General features: G+C 39.2%; 1 protein-coding gene across 1 annotated transcript in view; it reads left to right on the forward strand.

Annotated features, from left to right (window-relative positions):
- LOC132828374 (MAP kinase-activated protein kinase 2) overlaps positions 1–23,441 on the forward strand; it is a 216,050-nt gene that overhangs the window by 186,032 nt on the left and 6,577 nt on the right. The window contains exons 5-9 of the mRNA XM_060845421.1: positions 1,880–2,006; positions 8,230–8,305; positions 16,428–16,552; positions 20,679–20,764; positions 21,510–21,590. Of these exons, the coding sequence (XP_060701404.1) occupies positions 1,880–2,006; positions 8,230–8,305; positions 16,428–16,552; positions 20,679–20,764; positions 21,510–21,590 (495 nt within the window). The remainder of the gene's footprint in view (positions 1–1,879; positions 2,007–8,229; positions 8,306–16,427; positions 16,553–20,678; positions 20,765–21,509; positions 21,591–23,441) is intronic.

Consider the following 23,441-nt stretch of genomic DNA (forward strand, 5'->3'; position numbering starts at 1 on the left):
GTTTCAAACTCTGTCAATTGTAAGTTTATGCTTTTCTGTTCTTTGCACAGTTGCAAGTTTAGTGTTCTGAACAGATATAAATTCAATGGCGATGCCAGTCAACTGGTGTTCCCCTTAGAAAGAAAATTGGGTGGTTTCATGCTTTCACTGTTTAACTAATTTTATAGTGTTGAACAATATTGAAAACCTATTGGGATGAAGAAATCTTGTTCTTTTAGTTTCTGTGTCCAATTTCAAGTACTGTACAAATTGTCCTTATTTCTGAGTAAATTTGCAGGAAGTCAAGAATTGTGAAACGCTAATTTCTATTATTATCCACTTTCAGTATGAGTAATTCTTCAATATCAATATTTGCCTGCAATCCTCATGGTAATAAAAGCATTTATTAATATTAATTCAATTTAGGAAGTTCATATGTGAATGTACTCCATTGTTGGAAGTAGACTGCCTACTTGATGCAGTTGCTGTAATTCAGTGAGCAGAGGAGTTCCCTGATAAATTGGATCTTCAGGAAATGGAACATGTTCCTTTGGGGATAACATATCCATCGGCATCCCTCCAGTTTTGTTTTTTTACATTTGAGGTGTTAGTATTATTATTGACTAGTTGTTGCGTAGTTCCTCTGGTTTAGCAGCTATCAATTTTAATTTGACATTAAGGCATCCATTCCCTATCAAATAACTGAGGAGGGATAAACTGCATATTTTGAATTATTTTGATTAAAAGAGTGATATCAGTCCCAGTAGTTAAGCAGTCTTTCATACTCCCTGACTGTGTTAATGTTTGATTATATAAAGTTGCACGGAGGAATGCATTCATTTTGCAATAGGCTGATACCGTGGCTGGCTGGTATAATAAGAGAATCATCTTACAAAGAGCTCCAGGATGGCTGAAGGGCTAAATGAAGCTTTTTGTATTGGTCACTTGGAGTTTCAAATTCAGATCTTTTTAGTTGACATGATTGAAACAAAATTCTGTTTAAGGAAAAGCCCCAGATAGTGGAGTCAGTAAGACATTGTATTCACCTCTTAAAGTCTTGATTTTTTTTAACTCCAATGATTTCAGTCTGACATGAGATCCAGTGCCATTGGGCGTAGTATATGTATATGAAACAAGACTGATATGAACTCCGATGGGCCAAGAGATGGCGGGCATGGGAACTGAAACAGTATTATTGTCGGCCAGTTTTCTGAGGTAGAGTAGATGGTGCTTTTCTATGTCTCTGATTGTGCTGTACTTTGTCTTAGGAGAGTTTGATATTGACACTGAATACTCAAAGTAGGAAGAACGAGCCCATTTTCTTAAACAAGCATCTCTGTTGGAGTAACTTTTTTTTTTAAAAGTTATTTTTCTTTATTAAGCTTCCGATTTCTTCAGTTGGGCTGCACACAATTAGGATATTTTCTTTCTAGGCCATTAAAATCAGGTTGCTGGAAATAAAACATATCTTCTGTGGTTATTAGCTCCTGTAGCTGCTCTGTTTCATTCATTTCATGTTGATGCAGTTGTTTTGAATGTTTTTGAAAGTCATTGCCAAGTATCTCTGGGGGTGGGGGCATATTTTGAGAGCTTTGCTGACTTCCCTGGGCATTCACCTTGCACAAGTGAAAGCGTTTACTTTGCTGGTACCCAAATACTATCATTTTCATATTACACAATATTTATCTCTTCCAAGTTTATGAATAAACACAATAGTTTATATAAAATTCTTTATATGTGAACTGTAACCAGCTTTATTAAATGTTCAGTTAACTGCAGTCACTAGTTGAGTGGAGTGTTTTTTTTCCTGAATTTAAAGATTAACAGGTTGATTTTTTTTGTTTGCAATATGTCTAATAACAGTAAAAAAAAATTAAGTGCTCTTGCATTTCTTCTGCAGCCAGAAAATCTGTTGTATACCACCAAAAGACCCAATGCTATTCTGAAACTAACAGATTTTGGTTTTGCCAAAGAAACCACCAGCTTCAATTCATTAGCTACCCCTTGCTACACACCGTATTATGTTGGTAAGTTACTATAATTGACAGTACGAAGCATAATCTTATGGTCATTTGCAGTGAAACACCCTTGCAACATAACCCCTTTTTAGAATGGAGTTTCGAGAGTTTTTCTGCAGTTAGTCATTCAGTTCTCTTTCGATCGGGTGGAACACATCATTGAATTGTGATGTGGCAAATTATGTTTTTTTTTAATGAAAGTGCTAATGGTTCACACAAATAACAAGGTTAATGTATTTTTTTAAAACGTGCACCAGCTTATGCTTTTTAATCTTGCTAAAATCCAACAAATAGTATTGGGCAAAAGTTTAACATGCTAGAATGCAGAATACAATGTCTGTGTATTTGGGCTCTGTTTGAATTGATGATTTAACATGGTGGAGGGGTGATAAGGTTCAGAGCAGCATTCTCATTACTTGTGCCGGTTTATGGGGAGGTAGTGGCCTAATGGTATTATCATTGGACTGTTAACCTAGAGATTCAGATAATGTTCTGGGGACCCAGGTTTGAATCCTGCCACAGCAGATTGTTGAATTTGAATTGAATTTTAAAAAATCTGGAATTAAGAGTGACTGTGAATCCATTGTCAATTTGTCAGGAAAAAACCATCTTGTTTACTTAGTTTCCTTCCCAAGAGGACATAACATCCTTATCTGGACTGGCCTACACATGACACCAGATCCACAGCAATGTGGTTGACTCTTAACTGCCCTCTGGGCACTTAGGGATGGGCAATAAATGCTGGCCCAGCCAGTAACGTCCTCATCCTGTGAATCAATTAAAAAAAAAAGTTGAAGCTGCTGTTTTGAACATTTTAGGGTTGACATTATTCCGAGGATACTGGCAATAAGTAAGAGCTAAACATCAGGCCCTTTCCCTCTGTACAGCTAATCACAACATTAATAAATGTGCTTCCTGTGTGGTCTGATGCATTGCAAGTAATATACAATGGTGGAAAGTGATAAGAAGTTTAAGCAAAGAAGGCGCAGGGATGGGAAAATGAGACCAGCCAAGTAAAGCTACTGAGGAAGGGAGTGTGAAATGAGGATTATTAAAATGCCAGGAAAATGCATGTTTTGCACACATAGACCATTAGAAATGAAGTAGGAGAAGTGGAAGCAATGATTTTATAGGAAGCATTAACAGAAAACTGGAAAAAGACTGGCAAATGAAGAAATTATGACACAAGCTATCTCGGGGATGTTAGAGGAGGTAAGAATGAAAGCAAAGCAGTGATATTTCTAAGAGTGGGCATGATTTAGAATGTTAATGTAGAACAGGAAGGACAGTTAGAGGTGAAACTCAAAAGATTTGTTGCATTAATAGAAGTGAATTAGAGTCGTCCAAATGTGTGAATGAAACATTTAACCAGATTAGGAAAATAAATAGGAATAACAAAATTCTTCTGAGTGGCTTTACATGTCCATTGACCAATCAGGAGTGAGAGGTACTGAATTGAGAAGAGAGAAAGTGTTCGCAGTGAAATAAAGCAGATTGATAACAGCCAGAAACTTAGTGCTCACAAAATAGTAAAACTTAAAACTTAACTGGAAACAGAAAAACATCAGTACAAAAATTAATGGATCTGGTTTGAATTTTGGCAGAATTTAGAAAGATTGGTGAGGTAGAAAGAACTTGAGTACACTGCAGCAACACCAGGAAATATAAAAGATGGAGCAAAACTACAAATTGAATACATTCTACTTTTAATTAAGGGAGTAAACTATTGATTCTATTGAAGAATTAAAAAGTTAGGAATTTAAATTTAAATTAGTGAAGATAACTGGATGAGTAATCATAATATTTGAGAAAATAAGTTTGGTCAGAGTGCGCAGTGATGAAGGCTAAAAAATATTGAGGAGAATGTCAGCAATCATTAATAACAAAGTATTTCCTATCAGTGACAAATGATTGCTGCAATTGAGGTGGGAGAATTCTCAAAATATAAATGATTGGCAATAACTAATGTAGATGTTTGTATTATGCACTGATCTTTACTAAAGAGAAGACATCAGAGAGGAGGTGACTCTTCAAGTGGTTAAGAGGAAGGTAAATACTGTTATGATAGAGAAAAGGAAATTTTAAATAACAGTTAAACAGAACAATGATGAAATTCCAGGGCATGACCGGATGCAACCAATTCTGAGGAAATTGAGGACAGATGTTTGCAAAGGGCCTGTGACTCAAAAATTTAAAGTACTACCTGCAATACTGTCAGAATACATGCGCAATAATAAAAAGGCATTTAGTTATTAAACTGCTAATTTGCACTCAATGAAAGTTTGTTCAACTGAAACTAATACCCAGTGCTGGTAGACTTGCTGTCTGTGCATGAATTGGATCCAGTGCTCTGGGTAATTGTACCATTTTTCACTTTAAAGGGGTCATTTCTTGAGCTGTCTTGAAACTTACCTATATCACAACTCGTTTTATAAAATGAAACTGAGGATCTAATCTCCAGCTGTGCCAATACCCAATATGGCCATCTCCGATTAGGGTTGGGTAGTGCAAACTTTGGCACATTTTACCCTTCAGCAAGAGGCTGACTGTAGATTAATGTTGGAAGTCCAAATGTTCAGATATGCATATGTAAGAATATGCATGCTTAAAAGCAATCAGTGCTCCAGTATTTTTGTAAAAAGAAACCTTTGTAAGACACAACAGATTTTTGGCAGGTTGCTCATTAGAAAGGAGCTGAGTGTTTGCTCTCCAGTCGAGAGGCAAATCTGTCCTACCATACAAGTACAAAGATAGGAAATATTAAACCTAATATAGCCTTTAAATGCTTGGAAGAGCATTAAACCATAGAAAAAAGCCTGTCTTATGTATTCACTATATGAGACTCCTCCTATGCCTCGTCTCAGTCTTTCAGAGTATGTTCTATTCTCAAAGTTTAAAAGCATCCAAGCTACTTCCATATGGAGCGAGATCCACATTTGATATACTCTGAGTGAAGACCTTTCTTCTCACTTCCCAATTAGATTTATTCATATCTTACTTTATATTTCTGGCCCTAGTTTTGAATTTTCTCTCAAGTGGAAACAGTGGGCCAGACTGCCTTCATCTCGTGGGGATCAATATTTGCTCTCAAAATTCAAATACATTTTTCTCTGTCTTCCTAATCAAAGCATTTTAATGGTACTCCTGTGGTTGCAAAACATACTCACAGATCAGACATCTCTATTGTGAGGGCCACAGGAAAATTGCATTTCTCATGCATCACAGTGTTCATGTGCTGGTGTAGGTTTTGCAAGCTCTTAAAAAGCAAACCTCATTAGAGAGTTTGTGGCTCCTGGTGATAGCCTGCTAAGGAGTCTAAAACAATGCAAATGTTACTGTTAGTTAGTGCACTGCGGTGTAGATGGACCTTTAATGCAGTGATTCATCAAGGTCTCTGTCCTGAAAAGGTAACTTGTCCCTAACGTTAGCAGACATCGATGAATTTTGTCATTGAAGAAAATGCTATAATGCATTCGCAATTAATGTTGGCAAACTCTTCTGTTTTATGTTTGTTGCTTGAATATAAAAATTCAACCAACTCTTGCTAAGAAACAAAAATGCCTGCTTATGGAAGTTGAAAACACAATCTAAATGCCTCATTCACTAACTGGTAATCCACTGTATTCTTACACTTTGGGGCTCTTTGCAGCTTCAAGCATTTATCTTGGAAGCTTTGACCATTATGAGTGCTCGGTCGACGACCAAATCTGTATTCTGTTGAATTGCTACACGTTCAGAGGAAGTATGGATGGGTGAGGTGGCATAGCGGATATGTTAGGAGTGAAGTTTAGCGGGCCTGTATATGATGTTGAAAGCTGAGCTGTTGTCTTCAAGAGCTGAAGTGATTCATCTTACCTATCTACCTCTGCTTGCAGTCTTTCCACACTGCTTCATGGCTGATAAAATTGCACTATACACCTAACCTTATGTAAGTAATCCAAAAGATCCTCAACAGATATAGTCATGAATTGAGGCTGTGATTCAAAAGCTGCAACTATAACCAACTCACATCTTCCTGACCCTCCATGGAAGTTCAGACTATTGTCGACACATTTATTTTTTTCTATTTCATTCAGAAATTTACAGCCCTTTGTTAGATTTCCTCTGAGCCTAGGGTCTTTAAAGTTGAATGGCCAAACCTGTTCAGTCCTTTCCAAGTGCTGAGAGTTCTCGATTCTTCTAAAGTCTGAATTTGTTGTTTATGCTTTTTGCAGTGCTTTTTAAAAACAAATATTTGCTGTCCTAAGATCAGAACTCTTTGGCTAAAAGGAAGGAAAAATGAGGAAGACATATACTTACATAGTGCTTCTCGGAAGTGACCATTCATTGCCAAATTACCTACATTGCAGCCAATCAAGCAAATGCCTACAAATAGAAATGTGCTAATGTGCAGATAACAACCAGTTTTTCGTGATCTTGTTTGCAGGTTAAATATTGGCCAGGACCCTGGGATTAACTCACTTGTTTAAAATGTGCCCTGGGAGTTTTCTGCCCACCTGTGAGGGCAAACCACTTTCGCTCAATGTTCCCTCCAAAACAAAAAAGCAGTTTGATCGTGGTCTTATTTAAGTTTGACATTATTTTACGACTTTACTGTTCTATATCCCTTGGTCTTCTAAAGGGTTCCATAAAACCTGATGACCGATACAAAATTTGATTGACTTAATCTCTCACACTGTTTGAGACACACTCAAAGCCGAAAGAAATGTCTTGAAAAGTTCAGTGTAGTAGAACCGTTGTGGCCATCAGACAATTAGTCTTTTAATGTATCCTGTTTGGGTATTAGTACCTGCCTTGGGCAACTGTCTGTGTGGAGTTTGCTCACTCTTCCGGTGTCTGCGTGAGTTTCCTCTGGTTTCCTCTCACAGTCCAAAAATGTGCAGGTCAGGTGAATTGGCCGTGCTAAATTGCCTGTAGTGTCAGGTGCATTAGTCAGGGGTAAATGTAGGGGAATGGGTCTGGGTGGGTTGCTCTTCGGAGGGTCGGTGTGGACTTGTTGAGCCGAAGAGCCTGTTTCCACACTGTAGGGAATCTAATCTAATCTAAATCTAAATGAATATATTGATAATGTGTATTCTGTAGCCTCTGATATGGGATGCAATCAATAATTTCCCCTCTATTGGAGAAATAACAATAATACACACTATATTAAATGGCTTACTGTTTGGAAAAGAAACCTTGGGGGGAATAATCTCATGACAATTCCTTTGTATTTCCACATTTCACTTTGTCAGCCTTTTTTTGCAATAGCACAATTTTTTTTTCCTCATATCTTGACCTATCTGCCCAACTATTTGATCCAAGGATCAAGATCGTTTGGTCAATGAGAAGAGTCTCAAGTGAGTCAATAGCACAGTTGAGAAAATGATACTTTGGTAGTTTCTCTTGACTGCTTTTGGGTCACACAGCATATTTTTGGAAATTATCTTGTTATGCAATTCCTACAAAAATAATTTGTCTGGGGGAAATCAGCTCTTTCAGTCTGTCTAGCTTCAGAGAAATGAGGGTGGGTCAGGTATGGGTTTATTTGCTTCAAACTTTTAATAGCTAATAACTAATCATCTGCCTGCCTACTCAGTTGTCCTCTGATGTTTAACTGAGGGATTTGCTGGGGAAATTTGTAGTCAAATGTTTTAGTTTTGCCTTATTGTTGATCCTTGGTGGCATATTCAGTTCCAACTGTCCCATTTGGAGGGAGTGGTTAATCCTTTGTTTTTCCCATTCTGCTGTGATAGTGCATTGAGTCCATTATAGACAGGGAATTCTAAGGAAATCTGGGTCTCTTTAAACTTTATGCTTTTAGATCAGCCCCTTGTAGAATTCAGTTGCTTCCCTATTGGTTATGTATGAAATGTCCATACACTGTGTAACATTAATGCTACATTCAGTAAATTAAGTGTGCATTGAAGTTTATGATACTTTGGTCTAAAGCTAATGTAATAAACTAAACAGTATAATTATGCCAATATTTGAGATTGAGTGGATGGAGTATGGAAAAGTGACCAGAATGTCATGGGAACTGGGTGGTTAAAAGTGATTAAAACTATTTGCATGTGTGTGGAGTAAATGTGAACTTGAACTGGATTGACCAAATGCCCTGTTTCCACATTGCAATTTGTATGTGTTATGCTTTGAAATCTTCCATAGTTTTGCATCCAATAAATTGACTACATTATTTTAATTTTTTTTTCCAATTAATTTAACTGCTGTGTTTTTTTTCTTCATTTTACAGCTCCTGAGGTTCTTGGGCCTGAAAAGTATGACAAATCCTGTGATATGTGGTCCTTGGGTGTAATAATGTACATACTGTAAGTTTTACTTCTGCAGTCTCTGTACATGTTTTCTCTTTTTCTTCAGGTACTGCACCTTGAAAGGGTCTCGCTGTTGGTCCATGGTTATGCTAGGCAAGGGTACTGCAGTTATTTGCTGTTACCTTCTGAGGATCGCTGACCAGCAATCTGTCCAGTTACACTATGTAATCGTCCTGTATTGGAAACATTTAGAAATTGATGAATGAAAAAAGGCGAGCAAGAGCAAAATTCCCAATGGAAAATGCTTTAAACAGCGAATGACTGGACATTGCCTTTTATGGTATTAGTTCATGATGGCTTAATGAATTCTGATCAATTATAGAATCCCTACAGTGTGGAAGGAGGCCATTCAGCCAATCAATCTCCCACCCAGACCCAACAGCATCCTATCCTATCCTCATAACCCCACATTTATCATGGTTAATCCACCTAGCCTACTTATTCCTGGACACTGCGGACAATTTAGCCATGCCAGTCCATCTGACTTGAGAAACTGGAGCACCCAGTGGAAACCCATTAGACACAAGGAGAATGTGCAGACTCTAGAAAGGCAAACACCCAAGGTTGGAATCAAACCCAGGTTTCTGGCTATGAGGCAGTAGTGCTAACCACTGAGCCACCATGCCACCCCATTTGCTCTTTTATGGAAGATGCTAAACTTTCCTCCTGTTTCAGGGTCAACAGCATGAAGGGAACAGCAATTTGAGCAATGAGTTTACTACTGTGCTGCCCTTGTTAAATCAGCACAGTTTGCTCCAACAATAAAAAAAAGAAAAATGAAACAAGAACTGTGAATGCTGGGAATCTGAAACGAAAAGAAAAATTGCTGGTGAAATTCAGCAAGTCTGGCAGCATCTGTGGGAAGAAGACAGAGTTAATGATCGAGTCTGGTGACTTTTCATCAGAATGAAAACAAGAAATTGCCTTTGTACAGTGTTGCTAATGTAATGAAGCACCCATGACTCTACACAGGAGCATTATCACAAGTGAATAAAAAACGGTTATTAAGAAAATTTGACATTGAGTCATACCATGAGGTTAGATCAGATGACCAAAAGTTTGCTGCTGAAGGTAGTTTTAAGGAATATTGTTTTTTTCCTTTTACAATGTCGAGAAGAGAGGCCAAAGTTTGCAGCTTAGACAGCTGAAGATGCAATCACCAATGATGGTGCAGTTAAAATTAGGAATGTGGAGGGAGCTGAATTAGAGCAATGAAGATATCTTAAGAAGGTTGTGTGGCTGAAGGAGATTGCAGAGATACTGAGAGGTCATGCCTTGGAGGTGTTTGAAAGTAAAGGTCAGCATTTTAAAATGGTGATATTGTCTGGGAACCATTGAGGGCCAGTGAACACAGCAGTCTTAGGAGAATGAACTCGCTGCAAGTTGAAACACCATTTGCGAGTTATGAATGAGTTTGATTTTCAGGAGGGATTCCAACTGTGAGAGCATAAAAATAACTGTCAGGAAGTAGCAAAGTTTTCCACTGAAGTTGGCTGAAGTTATGCTGAAAGAAATGTCTTAGTGAAGGTCAAGCAGCATCTGAGGAGCAGGAGAATGGACATTTCGGGCATAAGCCCTTCATCAGGAAAGAGGCTTGTGGGCCAGGGGGCTGAGAGATAAATAGGAGAAGGGTGTGGCTGGAGGGAAGGTACATGGAAATATGATAGGGAAATGAAGGTGTGGGTGGAAGTGGTAGATCGGAGGGGTGAGTGGAGCAGATGGGTGGGAAAGAAGGAAGATGGACAGGTAGGACTGGTCAAAGGGGTGGTACCAAGTTGGAGGCTTGGGATTGGGATAAGGTGGGGGAGTGGAAATGAGGAAACTGGTGAAATTCATATTGATCCCAAGGCAAAAGATGCGTTCTTCCTCTAGACATTGGTTGGTAAGGGTTTGGCGATGGAGGAGGCCCAGGACCTGCATGTCCTTGGTGGAGTGAGTGGGGGAGTTAGTGTTCAACCACGGGACGGTGGGGTTGGTTGGTGCAGGTGTTTCAGAGATGTTCTCTGAAATGATCCGCAAGTTGGCTTACTGACTCCCCAATGTAGAGGAGACCACATCAGGTGCAACAGATACAGTAGATAATGTGCATGGAAGTACAGGTAAACTGAAACATCAACTCCCCTGCTCCTTGTATGCTGCCTGACCTGCTGTGCTTTTTCAGCACCACACTCTTGACTTTAATCTCCAGTATCTGCAGTCATCACTTTTTCCTAGTCTTAGTGAAGGCACAAATATGAATTTGGGAGCTTATCTTTGGGTCAAGTATGACAACATGGTTGTAAACAGACTGGCATCATCTCAGTTGCCAGGGAGGGGAATAGAGTCAGTAGCTAGGAAATAGAATTTGGAGATCATACTCTTTCTCCTCCTATCTCCCCTTCACATGGATACCTCAAAGTCAGTCCCCACAAATGTTATCCTTCCCTCCTCTCCATTCTATGATTTTTCTCATCCCTCACTGCTCTATCTTTGCCTATTATCAAGTTTTGTGACCCCTCTCTCCTACAGAGACGTGGGTTGAGTGGGATCCAGTGATGGGTATCACATGAGTTACTGGCAGTATATTTGTGTATGTTGTGTCTGAAAGAAGCTTTGTTCAGCAGATGTCAGCAATAAGCTCTTGTGAAAGTCTGAGCCACCTGATGGGCAGACTTGTGGAGAGAGCTGATCCAACTCTTGGATTCTGTATTGGGGTCCTCACCCCAACAATCCAGCTGTCCATCTCCTCTGCTCAATACAAGGGTGTGTGGCTGAGGAGAGGGCATAGCAGGTGCTGGATTTGTTAGCTGCACTGTGGTTTCTGCTCTCACCCCCTCCTCAGAAGTACAAGGTGGAGCTGAATAAGCTGATTGAGCTATATTGCAAGCCGGCTGTATGGGAAAGCAGCTGAAGAGGGAGCAAGGTGGTAGATTGGTGAAGAACCTTCCAAGAACTTGGCCAATCACCTGACCAGCAATGATAGCACTGTCATAAGGAATGCTGTGAGCAGTAGCCTGACACAGGGCCATGGCTGGAATGCTTCAATGTATCTGATTAAAGTCTTCTCAGCTTTGTTTTACTGCAGAAGCACTCCAGGTTCTGCATTCAGCTGGTGATACTGTTGAGTGTTCTATAAAGCCATGATTCTGAAAGGGTTAATATTTGTGTTGCATTAGCTCCACTCATTCCACTGATGTCACACACAGTCTGTGGATGGACACATTCTTTTCTTGCTTTCAGAGAGCACAAATTTAGTGTAACTGCTCCATTAAGTCCCAAGAATTGTACCTGACCAAATGTAGATGTACTTACTGCTATCATGCAATCAATCTCCTTGATATCTAAGTACAGTACCTGATGACAGTGTACCTTCTGTCACTAAACAGCAGCTAGGTCCAAGACAAGGGTAGATCAGTGGTAATGAACTACCTCAAAGGATCCTAACTCAGTACCACATTCTGATAGAGTTGGCAAATATCACAAGGTGTCAGTGGTGGTTATCTAGGGGAAAAAAACACCACAAAGAGTTGTGAGTTGGCCAGGAAGTGGGTATCCTAGGGAGTTAAATTGTTTTTTTTTTCTTTAACGTCATAATTATTTATCTGATGTATCTAAGGAGCTTCCTCATTCATCTTTAATCCTATCTTGGTGAGAGACTGCCAATTTCTGAAATTGTCATCCATGCCCTCACCAAAACCCTTTGCCAAGTTTGCAGTCTCTTTTTGCTGTAATGTTGGAGTTCAGCAGGGAGTTTCTTGATGGTAATTCTTGGATTATTGTCAAATGTCTTCACAGTGAAAGTGGGAAATTTGCACTTTTACTTCTTTGTTGCACTCCAGTCAGATGCCTCAGAATCATTATCCTGTTTTGAGTTGGATGCTGCTCATATGATTGTCAGAGGGAGCAGTTCACTGTCATCAGTTGAGTCGTTTCTCGTGAGGAGGGAAAACTTCCAAAAAAAAATTTGTTCAGTTCTAGATCCCTGCTGCATTACTTCTGTTTGCATTTTTGGCCACATAATCCCTTATTAAGTACATTTATTTTTCCATTCGAGAATTCCAATGTTGTTTACTTTGCTTCTGGAAGAGCTTTTCTGGTTTTGCTGAACTACAGTTAACTTGATCTCATGAACCTCCCTTTAAAAAGCTTTGTGATTATTCTGAAAGTTACTGACCTTTGTTTCAGATTTTTTACATAATACTGTTGTGTGACAAATCAGTTAACATATTAATGCTCAGTAATGCCATTCAATTGGAGTCTTACGTGAGTTGAGGAATGTGCCATTGCAAGATGGCCAGAAGTTAGGAAGATCGTAAGACCAAGCACAGGTAGGCCATTCACCCTGTCGAATTTGCTCTGCCATTCAATAAGATTGTAGAGATAGAAGTTTGATTAGTCTGGATCACGTTGACATAAGTAGGGAAGATGTGTTGGGTAGGCTAGAGGTCATTAAGGTGGACAAATCCCCAGGACCGGATGGGATCTAGCCCGGGTTGCTGAGGGAGGTGAGAGGGGAGAAAGCTGGGGCCCTGACAGATATCTTTGTGGCATCCTTAAATACAGGTGAGGTGTCGGAGGACTGGAGGACTGCTCATGTTGTCCCCCTGTACAAGAAGGGTAATAGGGATTTTCCAGGTAACTACAGACCAGTGAGCCTGATGTCAGTGGTGGAAAAGTTGCTGGAGGAGGTACTGAGGGATAGGATCTATTTATATTTAGAAAAGAATGGGCTTATCAGTGATAGGCAACATGGTTTTGTGCGGGGGAGATCGTGCCTTGCCAACTTAATAGAGATCTTTGAGGAAGTGACCAAGTTGATAGATGAAGGAAAGGCTGTAGATGTCATATACATGGTCAGGCGTTTAGTAAGGCGTTTGATAAGGTTCCCCATGGTAGACTAATGGAGAAAGTGAAGTCATATGGTGTGCAGGGTGTTCGAGCTAGATGGATAAAGAACTGGTTGAGCAACAGGAGACAGAGAGTAGTAGTTGAAGGGAGTTTTTTGAAATGGAGAAAGGTGACCAGTGGTGTTCTACAGGGGTCAGTGTTGGGCCCACTATTGTTTGTAAAATACATAAATGATCTGGAAGAGGGCACTGTTGGTATGATCAGCAAGTTTGCAGATGACATGAAGATTGGTGGAGTAGCAGAAAGCATAAGGGACTGTCAGAGAATACAGGAGGATATAGATAGACTGGCGAGTTAGGCAGAGAAATGGCAGATGGAGTTCAATCCAGACAAATGTGAGGTAATGCATTTCGGCAAGACTAATTATAGAGCGAATTATAGAATGAACGGAAGAGCCTTGGGAAAAGTTGATAGGCAGAGAGATCTGGGAGTGTAGGTCCATTGTATCCTGAAGGTTGCTGCACAAGTGGATAGAATGGTCAAGAAGGCATATAGTATGCTTATCTTCATTGGATGGGGTATTGAGTATAAGAGCTGGCAAGTCACGTTAACATTGTACAAGATATTGGTTCGGCCGCATTTAGAATACTGTGTATAGTTCTAGTCACCACATTACCAAAAGGATATGGGCACTTTGGAGAGGGTGCAGAGAAGGTTTATGAAGATGTTGCCTGGTATAGAAGGTGCTAGCTATGAAGAAAGATTGAGTAGGTTAGGTTTATTTTCATTAGAAAATAGGAGATTGAGGGGGGACCTGATTGAGGTTTACAAAATCATGAAGGGTATAGACAGGGTAGATAGAGACAAGCTTTTTCCCAGGGTAAAGGATTCAATAACAAGAGGTCATTCTTTCAAGGTGAGAGGTGGAAAGTTTAAGGGGGATACACGCGGTAAGTACTTCACACAGAGTCTGGTGGTGGGCATTTGGAACACATTGCCAGCAGAGGTGGTAGAGGCATACACAGTAGATTCATTTCAGATGCGTCTGGATAAATGCATGAGTAGGTGGGGAGCTTAGGGATACAGATGCTTAGGAATTGACCGACAGGTTTAGAGAGTACATTTGGATCAGCTCAGGCTTGGAGTGCAGAAGGGCCTGTTTCTGGGCTGTAAATTTTCTTTGTTCTGACATGATAATCCTCAACTTTCCTGTCTTTTCGCTGTAACCCTTGTAACCATTGCTTTTTTCACATTTGTCTACCTTTGCCTTGAATATACTTAAATGACCCAACCACTGCAGCCCTCCTGTGGTAAAGAATTTCACAGATTCACTATCCTCTGAGAATTCTTCATCTCTCTCTCTCAAATGGGGGACCCCTAGTCTAAGATGATGCCCTCAGATTCAAGACTCTCCCAAAAGGGGCAATAATCTCTCTTTATTTTCCTGTCAAGGCCTTTGAGAATCTTATATGTTTCAATAAGATCTCTTTTCATTCTTCTAAACTGTATAGTCCCAAACTCCTCAACCTGCCCTCTTGCATTTATAATCTCAGGAATTTGCAAGTTGATTTGTATCGCAAAATTATACTTTTAACATTCTTTGCGTTAATATTCTGTCTGGTTCAGGGCGCTTTTTCCACCTCTGGCTGACTAATTTGAGGTTTTTGATTTTGCACTTTAGGGTGGTAAATTCACAGTTGTATTAGAACTTGACAGATTAGGTGCACAGTAAAGATGGCAACCACATTGCTAATACCATCGAAACTAGATTACAGGTTTTGCTACCTGCGTAGTCCTGAAATAATGATCTCTCTGTATAATGCTGCTGGTTAGTCTACTTTTCATGCAGCTAGGCTTGTGAAATTCTCATGCTCAATTTATCCAATCGCCAAAGTGCAATCTGTTGTTTGTTTGCATTGGTTGAAACAGAAAGCTGTTGAGAAGGTTTGTTATTTCAATGAAGTAACAACACCTTTGTCATTTCCCATCATCTGAACCAAACCATCAACACAATTTTATTTCATGTTTTGAAACTGTATAATGCACTGTTCCAATTTTTAATGTGACTGTAAAAAAAAAAATAACGTGCACTTGATCTTGATTTGTCCTTGTTTCCTCCTCTGGTGCAATTATTAGGAATGTTTAGAAAAATAACCCTGCATTATATTGCACCTTTCATAATTTGCCTGAACTTAGTTTAAAATCAATGAGGTCCTTTTCAATGTTGGGAGCATGCCAGTCAGAAAGTGCATAGCAAGGCTCCTTGACCAGCAACATGATAATGAGGATATAAACTATTGTATTGATGTTAAGTGAAAAAGAAATTTCGGCCAGAATTTCCCTCCTGTTATTTGAAATAGTGCTTTGCGATATTTTACATTTATGGTAGTTTAACGTCTCCCCCAAAAGGCAATAGTTTTGACAGTGTAGCACTACCTGAAGACTGCACTGTCATGGCAGACTAGATCCTGTGCTAGGGTCTCAGGAGTGATCATAAATATCTGACCCAACTTTATGCTGTAATCCTACAAAGTGCAAAGATTTGAGACAAATAATCCTTTATTGGAAGGTAATTGAAGTTATTTGAGATTTGATATAATTGACAGTCATGCTTGATCATCTACCAGCAAAGGATTTGTCAAAACTTGCAGTATTCCTCTCCTTCATTGGAAAATTCAGATGGAAAAAGTACTGCTTGAACCAAAAAATAGTTTATCAAAAGTGATCATATCTAAAACTATTGATTTTCAACAGTTTTAGATGTTTGACTTGTTATACAAAGAAAATCTTGGTTCTGCTGTGGTCTGATCTGTTACGTGTAGGTTGGTCAGGTGCTGTAGATGGATTTAGGTTTGCTCGCTAACATCATCCGTGAGCCTCCGGATGAAGCACTGGTGGCAAGGCCCGCTTTCTATTTGTATTTCCTTGGGTTGGTGATGTCATTTTATGACATCATTTCCCATGGTGATGTCATTTTCTGTTCTTTTCCTCAGGGAGTGGTAAATGGGATCCAAGTCAATATGTTTGTTGAAAGGGTTCTGGTTGGAATGCCATGCTTTTAGGAATTCTCGTACATGTCTCTGTTTGCCTTGTCCTAGGATGGATGTGTTGTCCCAGTCAAAGTGGTGTCCTTCCTCATCTGTATGTAAAGATACTTATGAGAGTGGTCATGTCTTTTTGTGGCGAGTTGATGTTCATGTATCCTGGTGGCTAGATTTCTGTCTGTTTGTCCAATGTAGTGTTTGTTAGAGTTGTTTCTTTAAGCCAACTTTTCTTCTTTTATCAACTACAGCTTGTGTGGATATCCCCCATTCTACTCTAACCATGGACTGGCCATCTCACCTGGAATGAAGAAGCGAATCCGAATGGGACAATATGAATTCCCAAATCCAGAATGGTCAGAAGTATCCGAGGAAGGTAAACTGATATGAAATAAATAAATGTAATATTCTTTCACTCTTAACTTTGCAATGACCAATCCTAAATCCTGCAAAAATATTTTGAAATTCTTATTATGCAATTTTCCAAAAATAAGAGTTGGGAGTGTTAATCCTACTTAAAGAGTAATCAAATTGTAACTCTGCCTGCCTTAAGAAATATCACAGGTTAAAGATAAATTCTGTACTTTGAAGCATTTACAGCTTGTGATATCAGCAGTTTAATCAAAAAACTATGGATGCTGAAAATCTGAAACAAACACACACAATTGTGGAAAAACTCAACAGGTCTGATTGTGTCTATAGAACTTCCCGCTCTGAAATTGTTATATTGGACTCAGAACGTTAACTCTGTTTCCCTGTCCTTAGATGCTGCTAGATCCGCATTCTGTGTTTTGTACCAGTAGTATACTGTCTTGCCTATTGTTAAAATTCACACAACACCAGGTTATAGTCCAACAGGTTTAATTGGAAGCACACTAGCTTTCGGAGCGACGCTCCTTCATCAGGTGGTAGTCACTACCACCTTATGAAGAGCAACTCTCCGAAAGCTAATGTGCTTCCAATTAAACCTGTTGGACTATAACCTGGTGTTGTGTGAATTCTAACTTTATACACCCCAGTCCAACACCGGCATCTCCAAGTCTTGCCTATTGTACACAATGAGACTAACTTCAAGATTGTAAAATGTTTTATTGTACTGTAAAATTTTCTTTAAAAACCTTATCGAATGCATTACAGTCAGTGTGCAGTTATTGCCATTTAGATAATCTACTAAAACATGAGAATCATTCTTTGATGAATGCAGCATTTTCACACATGCAGTTTATTTATAATGAATTGCATTGTAGAAAAGACATAAGCCTGATCCACGGCAAATACATTTTATAATGCTATCTGCTGAAAACATGGTAATATTTTAATGGCAAGACACTGTAAATGCTATAGGGGATATTGCTTCAATTCAGCAATCCAAATTCTATTTTTTCATATAATTGAAAAATAACCCCTTTAACTAATTGACTATTAAAACACTATCACTGTTAACTCTGAGGATTTAGAATTTTCAGACAATCATCTTTTCTTACCAGATGGTACATTGTTAATTAGGTTGTAATTTGTTATTGCTAAAAAATTCTACTGTACTGTAAAATCATCTAATAATTTCATTGATTTTCAATGATTTCAAAATCATTACACACCCACTAGCATTGCCATTCAAACTGAGCAAGAGTGAGACTGATTGTTTCTACAAAGAGCTAGGATAGGGTCAGTGGGCCAAATAGCCACCTCCTATGTTATAAGATTAGATTAGACTACTTACAGTGTGGAAACACTGACCCGCCGAGGCGCAGCCCACCCATACCCCTACATTTAGCCCTTATCTAACACTACGGGCAATTTAGCATGGCCAATTCACCTGACCCGCACATCTTTAGACTGTGGGAGGAAACCGGAGCACCCAGAGGAAACCCACGCAGACATGGGGAGAACATGCAAACTCCACACAGTCAGTCGCCTGAGGCGGGAATTGAACCCGGGTCTCTGGCGCTGTGAGGCAGCAGTGCTAACCACTGTGCCACCGTGCCGCCCATGATACTCTGCTTCCAAATGGTTTATCCCAATTTCAAGTTCACTTGTGTTTTAGCATTTTCAGTATGGGAGAGATGAGTACAGCTACACAGCCTAGCTCCCAACATACAGGCTAAAAGTGGAAGTATGGTACAATTGTTCCTAAAAGCTTTAAAGATGGGAAGATCTTTGTACAGTGCTGATATGTTTTGGATCCTGTTCTACTGGAGGAATGCACTGTTGCTATAATGTCAGGTCGTGACATGAAGTAATACATTTTCCAGTTACCAGGATGACCAACGAAACACCTTGACTCTATCAGTTACTTAAACAAAAAGATCCATTAACTTTTTAAAATAATAAATACAATTATACATTTATTATCAAAACAATGTTTAACCAAATATTGCATCTTTATTGATCAAGATACACAGAGGGAGACAGTGTCCTAGTGGAATTATCACTAGACTATTAATCCAGAGACCCAGATGATGTTCTGGCAAATTGGATTTGAAACTCACAATGACAGGTGATGGAAATTGAATTCAATAGAAATGCAGAATTAAGAGTCTAATGATTGTGATACCATGATTGATCATTGGGAAAATCTCATTGGATTCACTAAAGTCATTTAGAGAAGGAAAATGCCTTCCTTACATGTTCTGGCCAACATGTAACCCCACCTATAGCAACATAGTAGCCTCTTAACCACCAGTGTTGGGTAATAAATGTTAGCCTAGCCAACAACACCCACATCCTGTGAATTAATTTTAAAAAAAGGCTGATCCCTCTAAATATCGTCAAATTATACATGCAAAAGCACAAACTCGTCAGCTGCAAAGGGGGAAGAAAAGATTGCAGCTTTTTGAAAAGCCTTTGACCTCTGTGTGTTACTGTTCGAGGTGAAAGGATAAAATGGCAAGTGTTCTGGAATCTGATGCTCTAATGTCCTGACACGTGTGGTCATCATTCATCATGTGTAGTTCTTTCTGAGGTCTTGTAGGCACAGGTTGCTTAGGAGTACAATCTTGAGAATTTCTTTCAGTAATGCTTTTGAATGAACAAATTGGTTTCACCAGAAACTGATGATTTTTTTTTTCTTTTCAGAAATGGGAAAAATTAACTGAGCAGCTTGTTCAAAGCCAGCTTCTCTGCAAGTCAGTTGGTTCTTAGTAGGCTAATCTCCAACTCAGCAATTAATGCAATGCTTTCCATGCCAGTCACTATTCAAAACAACCCCAGCAAATCTAGCAGTTATCAACAGTCACGTAATTTACTCGTGCACAGTGAACTTTCAATAACTCAATTTAGAGAAATCAATCATGGTATGTCCACAAAATTTGAAATAGATTAACTTTTCCATAATCTTTCAAAACATGAGCCATAGGGTCATAGAGATGTACAGAGTAAAGAGTGTGGTGCTGGAAAAACACACCAAATCAGGCAGCATCCGAGGAGCAGGAGAATCGACATACCTTATGCCTGAAATGTCGATTCTCCTGCTTCTCGGATGCTGCCTGACCTATTATGCTTTTCCAGCAGCACATACTCGACTCTGATCTGCAGCATCTGCTAGTCCTCACTTTCTCCCCATGTCTGCGTGGCTTTTCTCCGGGTGTTCCGGTTTCCTCCCACAATCCAAAAATGTGCAGGTTAGGTGAATTGGCCATGCTAAATTGCCCGTAGTGTTAAGTGAAGGGGTAAATGTAGGGGAATGGATCTGGGTGGGTTGCACTTCGGGGGGTTGGTGTGGACTTGTTGGGCCGAAGGACCTGTTTCCACACTGTAAATTATCTAATCTAATCATGTATAGCATGAAGACAGACCCTTCAGTCCAACCCGTCCATGCCAACCAGATATCCTAACCTAATCTAGTCCCATTTGCCAGCACTTGGCCTCTCTCCCTCTAAGCCCTTCCTATTCATAGACCCATCCAAATGTCTTTAGATGTTTCACCACTTTATCTGGCAGCTCATTCCACACACACACCACCTTCTGCTTGAAAATGTTGCCCCATAGATCCTTTTTAAAATTTTCCCTGATCAATAAAGAAAAGCATACCAAATGCCTTCCTCAGTATCATATCTAACTGTGACTCCACTTTCAAGTCCTGCATGCAATATTAAATACCAAGCATTTTTGAAATATAGGCAAAGAATCTAAACATAACCAGACTGATGTGTGACTAGGCCAAGCATTCCAGACTGAGTAACATAGAAATTCTTTTGAATTTGATCAAGATGTGAACACCAAGCAGTTTAACATCCCTTTTGATGTTTAACTTCAATGGTGCTGATTTTTACCTTGCAGAAAAGCTTGTTCAGTGACATTGTAGATTACCCAGAAACCGGTGAAATGGAGTGAAGAGCAGTTTCGTTTTCTTGCTCTTTTACTGATCGTACTTGACTGAACTGCATTTTTCATTATGTTTGATTTCTTTCCTATTTGTTTTATCTCCGTGCACGCTGTTTCAGAAATAAAATTAATACAATTATAGTAAAACACATTACATCTATTCATGTTGAATTTTTCAGCCAAACAACTAATCCGAGAACTCCTAAAGACTGAGCCAACACAACGCATGACCATCTTGGAATTTATGAACCATCCTTGGATTAATGTATGTATTTCATTGTGGAGTGGGGCATACAGATTTTTGTCATTCCTATTGATATATTTGCTTTTATCTTTGTAGAATTCTTTGGCTGTTTTAGTTCTCACACACACACACACACACACACACACACACACACACACACACACACACACACACACACACACACACACACACACAACACCGAATACACCCGCACCCCACTGGTTTCTTGATAGTCATGGTAACATCCTGGCCAAAGGCTTAACATTGTCTGAAGTTATCTCCTGTTATTTTAATAGGTTTAAAGTTTTTAAATTAGCAAGTGAAATTTTTTACTAAAGCATTAATAGCAAATTGTATTTTTCTAATATGTAGCTATATGTTCCAATGAGTTCTTGAACTTCAGGGCGATAAAAAGCTGTTTATTCTGCAATTTTCAGCCAAAGCATTTGTCAAACTTTTCTTCTCCCCACCCTACTCAATCATACCTTTGCCAATCAAATGTTGTTAGTTTACAGTAAAAGGTTTGCAATAACATCTTTCAGATGGATAGTGCAAATGCAAGGGAAATTTGCATTTTCACTGACCGATGCTGCATCCTGCCTCATTACATTGAAGGAGAGCATAGCAGTTTAGTTTCCATTTGGAATCAACTAAACTGAAATGCTGAGAAAATGCCTCCATAGCTAGCAGTTCCATGCCGTGTTCATTTTGGTGTTGATTCGATGTTCTGAATTTGATTTGAGTTTTTTTTCTTTGTTTACTTTAGCAATCAATGCAGGTACCGCAGACACCTCTTCATACCAGCAGAGTTCTGAAAGAAGAGAAGGATTTATGGGAAGATGTAAAGGTAAAAGTGCACCTTAGTTCATTCCTGTAATACATCAGAAAATATTCACTATGTCTAAGGCCAATTTGTGGAAGCATAGTGTAATAACAGTTGGATAATGGAACTGTTTTATGTGCTTGTGTTTTATTACATATATAGGTAAGATCAGATGTTTAATTTTTCCCTCCCATTTTTCAACATCCTGACAGTCATTGGCTGTTTATCATTGCAGGATTTTGTATTTGGGTTTTCTGATTTATCTTTAAGCTCTTTCAAATGAACTAAATATTGATGTGGGTAGTTTCTTGTGACTTTTCCTTTCCGAAGGCCCTGCTTTGTCATGTTTAATTCTTGGACTGTTTATCAGTTGGCATCTTACTTGTTACTTGGAACACCTGAGTGTTTGAAACATTATGTCACCTGTATGGTTGTCATTTTCCCTTCCTGTGTAAGATGTGCCTGTTTGTCCTGAAGGCATGGACGCAATTATAGACTCGTTGCATAGATTATCCAGAAGCAGACCCAGGTCATGCTATGCCATAACACTCTCCCAAATTATGCCCACCACACTCTGCCTGAAGGTGAATGACTTTATGAAGTCATTTTTTTCCCCCATAAAATCAGAGTATGGCATCTTACAGCCAAAGTTGCAAACCATTGAAGTGCAAGCCTTTCCTTTCTGAATAAATATGATTTTCCCAATTCAGGAACTAGTAATTGGATAGATTTTTGAGGCAGAAGCATTAGTGCAAGTTTATTTGTACAATGAAGAACATCTGAGCTAACCTAGAGGGGAAAAAAACCCAGCATGCAGAGTAGATTGCCCCTGTCCATTAGTTGATACAGATGGCAACAGAATGGCTGTGAGGGGTGTTGGTAGAAATGATTGATAAAGCAGTATTCCATTCTGCTCACATCTCACCAACATCATTTGGGTGCAGCGCTGAAAAATATACAATAACTTAACCTACTTAGTTGCCATATTCGAAATTTCACCCAAATATGAAATAGAAAAATAATTTGTATTTGAAACAGAGTACAAGGAGACAAGTTCGAATCACATACTTCAGAGTTATTAAAAAGATTGCATGCATCAAATTCATTCCCAGTTATTTACTGGTCTCTATCTTAACATAACGTTTAAAAGATTTACAAACATTGAGAAGAAATCCTTTGATTTTTGCCATCCCAGTACCACAGCTGTACTGTCTTTACACACTGACTCTCCGTAGTAGTCATGCTCAATCAATATATTTATTCCCAATTCTTAACTGGAATGAAGGGTCTTCTTGGAGCCCTAAGGTGTTGCTTCACAAGTGTCTACTTGCAGCAGCCCCATTCCTGGCCACAAATCTGAATTATATTGATTTTGGAGTTGAGACAATGCTCTTCCAATGTAGAAGAAAAGAACTAATGAAATAGGGAGCAAGGAATAAACCATTTCAAACCCACAAGCTGTCTCCAAAAGTGAATAAGCTCATTGCTGATCTGATGTAACATTAAGTCCACTTTATTGCCTATCTACCCTGACTCCCTTTCCTGTGAAAATTTGGACAAATTCCTCCTAGAATATTTTTGATGTCCTGGCCTCCACTGCTTATATGGGGGAGAGAATTCCAAACAGTTAATAACTCTGACAGAAGAAGCAACCCTTACCTCGTCTGGTATGGAATATCTTTATTCTGCTCCACCCTCGAAGGGAAAATACATTCTCAAAATCTACCCTGTAATGCCCCTTGGACTCCATAAGATTGCATCTCAACCTTTAAACTCAAAAGAATACTGGCGCAAAGTACTCCACCTTTCCTCATAACCCAATGCTTTTTTTGACGATTGATTATTAAAGGTTGCTCTGGTGTGTGTCTCTGAAGA

This window comes from Hemiscyllium ocellatum, chromosome 26 (genome assembly GCF_020745735.1).
Source record: "Hemiscyllium ocellatum isolate sHemOce1 chromosome 26, sHemOce1.pat.X.cur, whole genome shotgun sequence".
Taxonomy (NCBI): Eukaryota; Metazoa; Chordata; class Chondrichthyes; order Orectolobiformes; family Hemiscylliidae; genus Hemiscyllium; species Hemiscyllium ocellatum.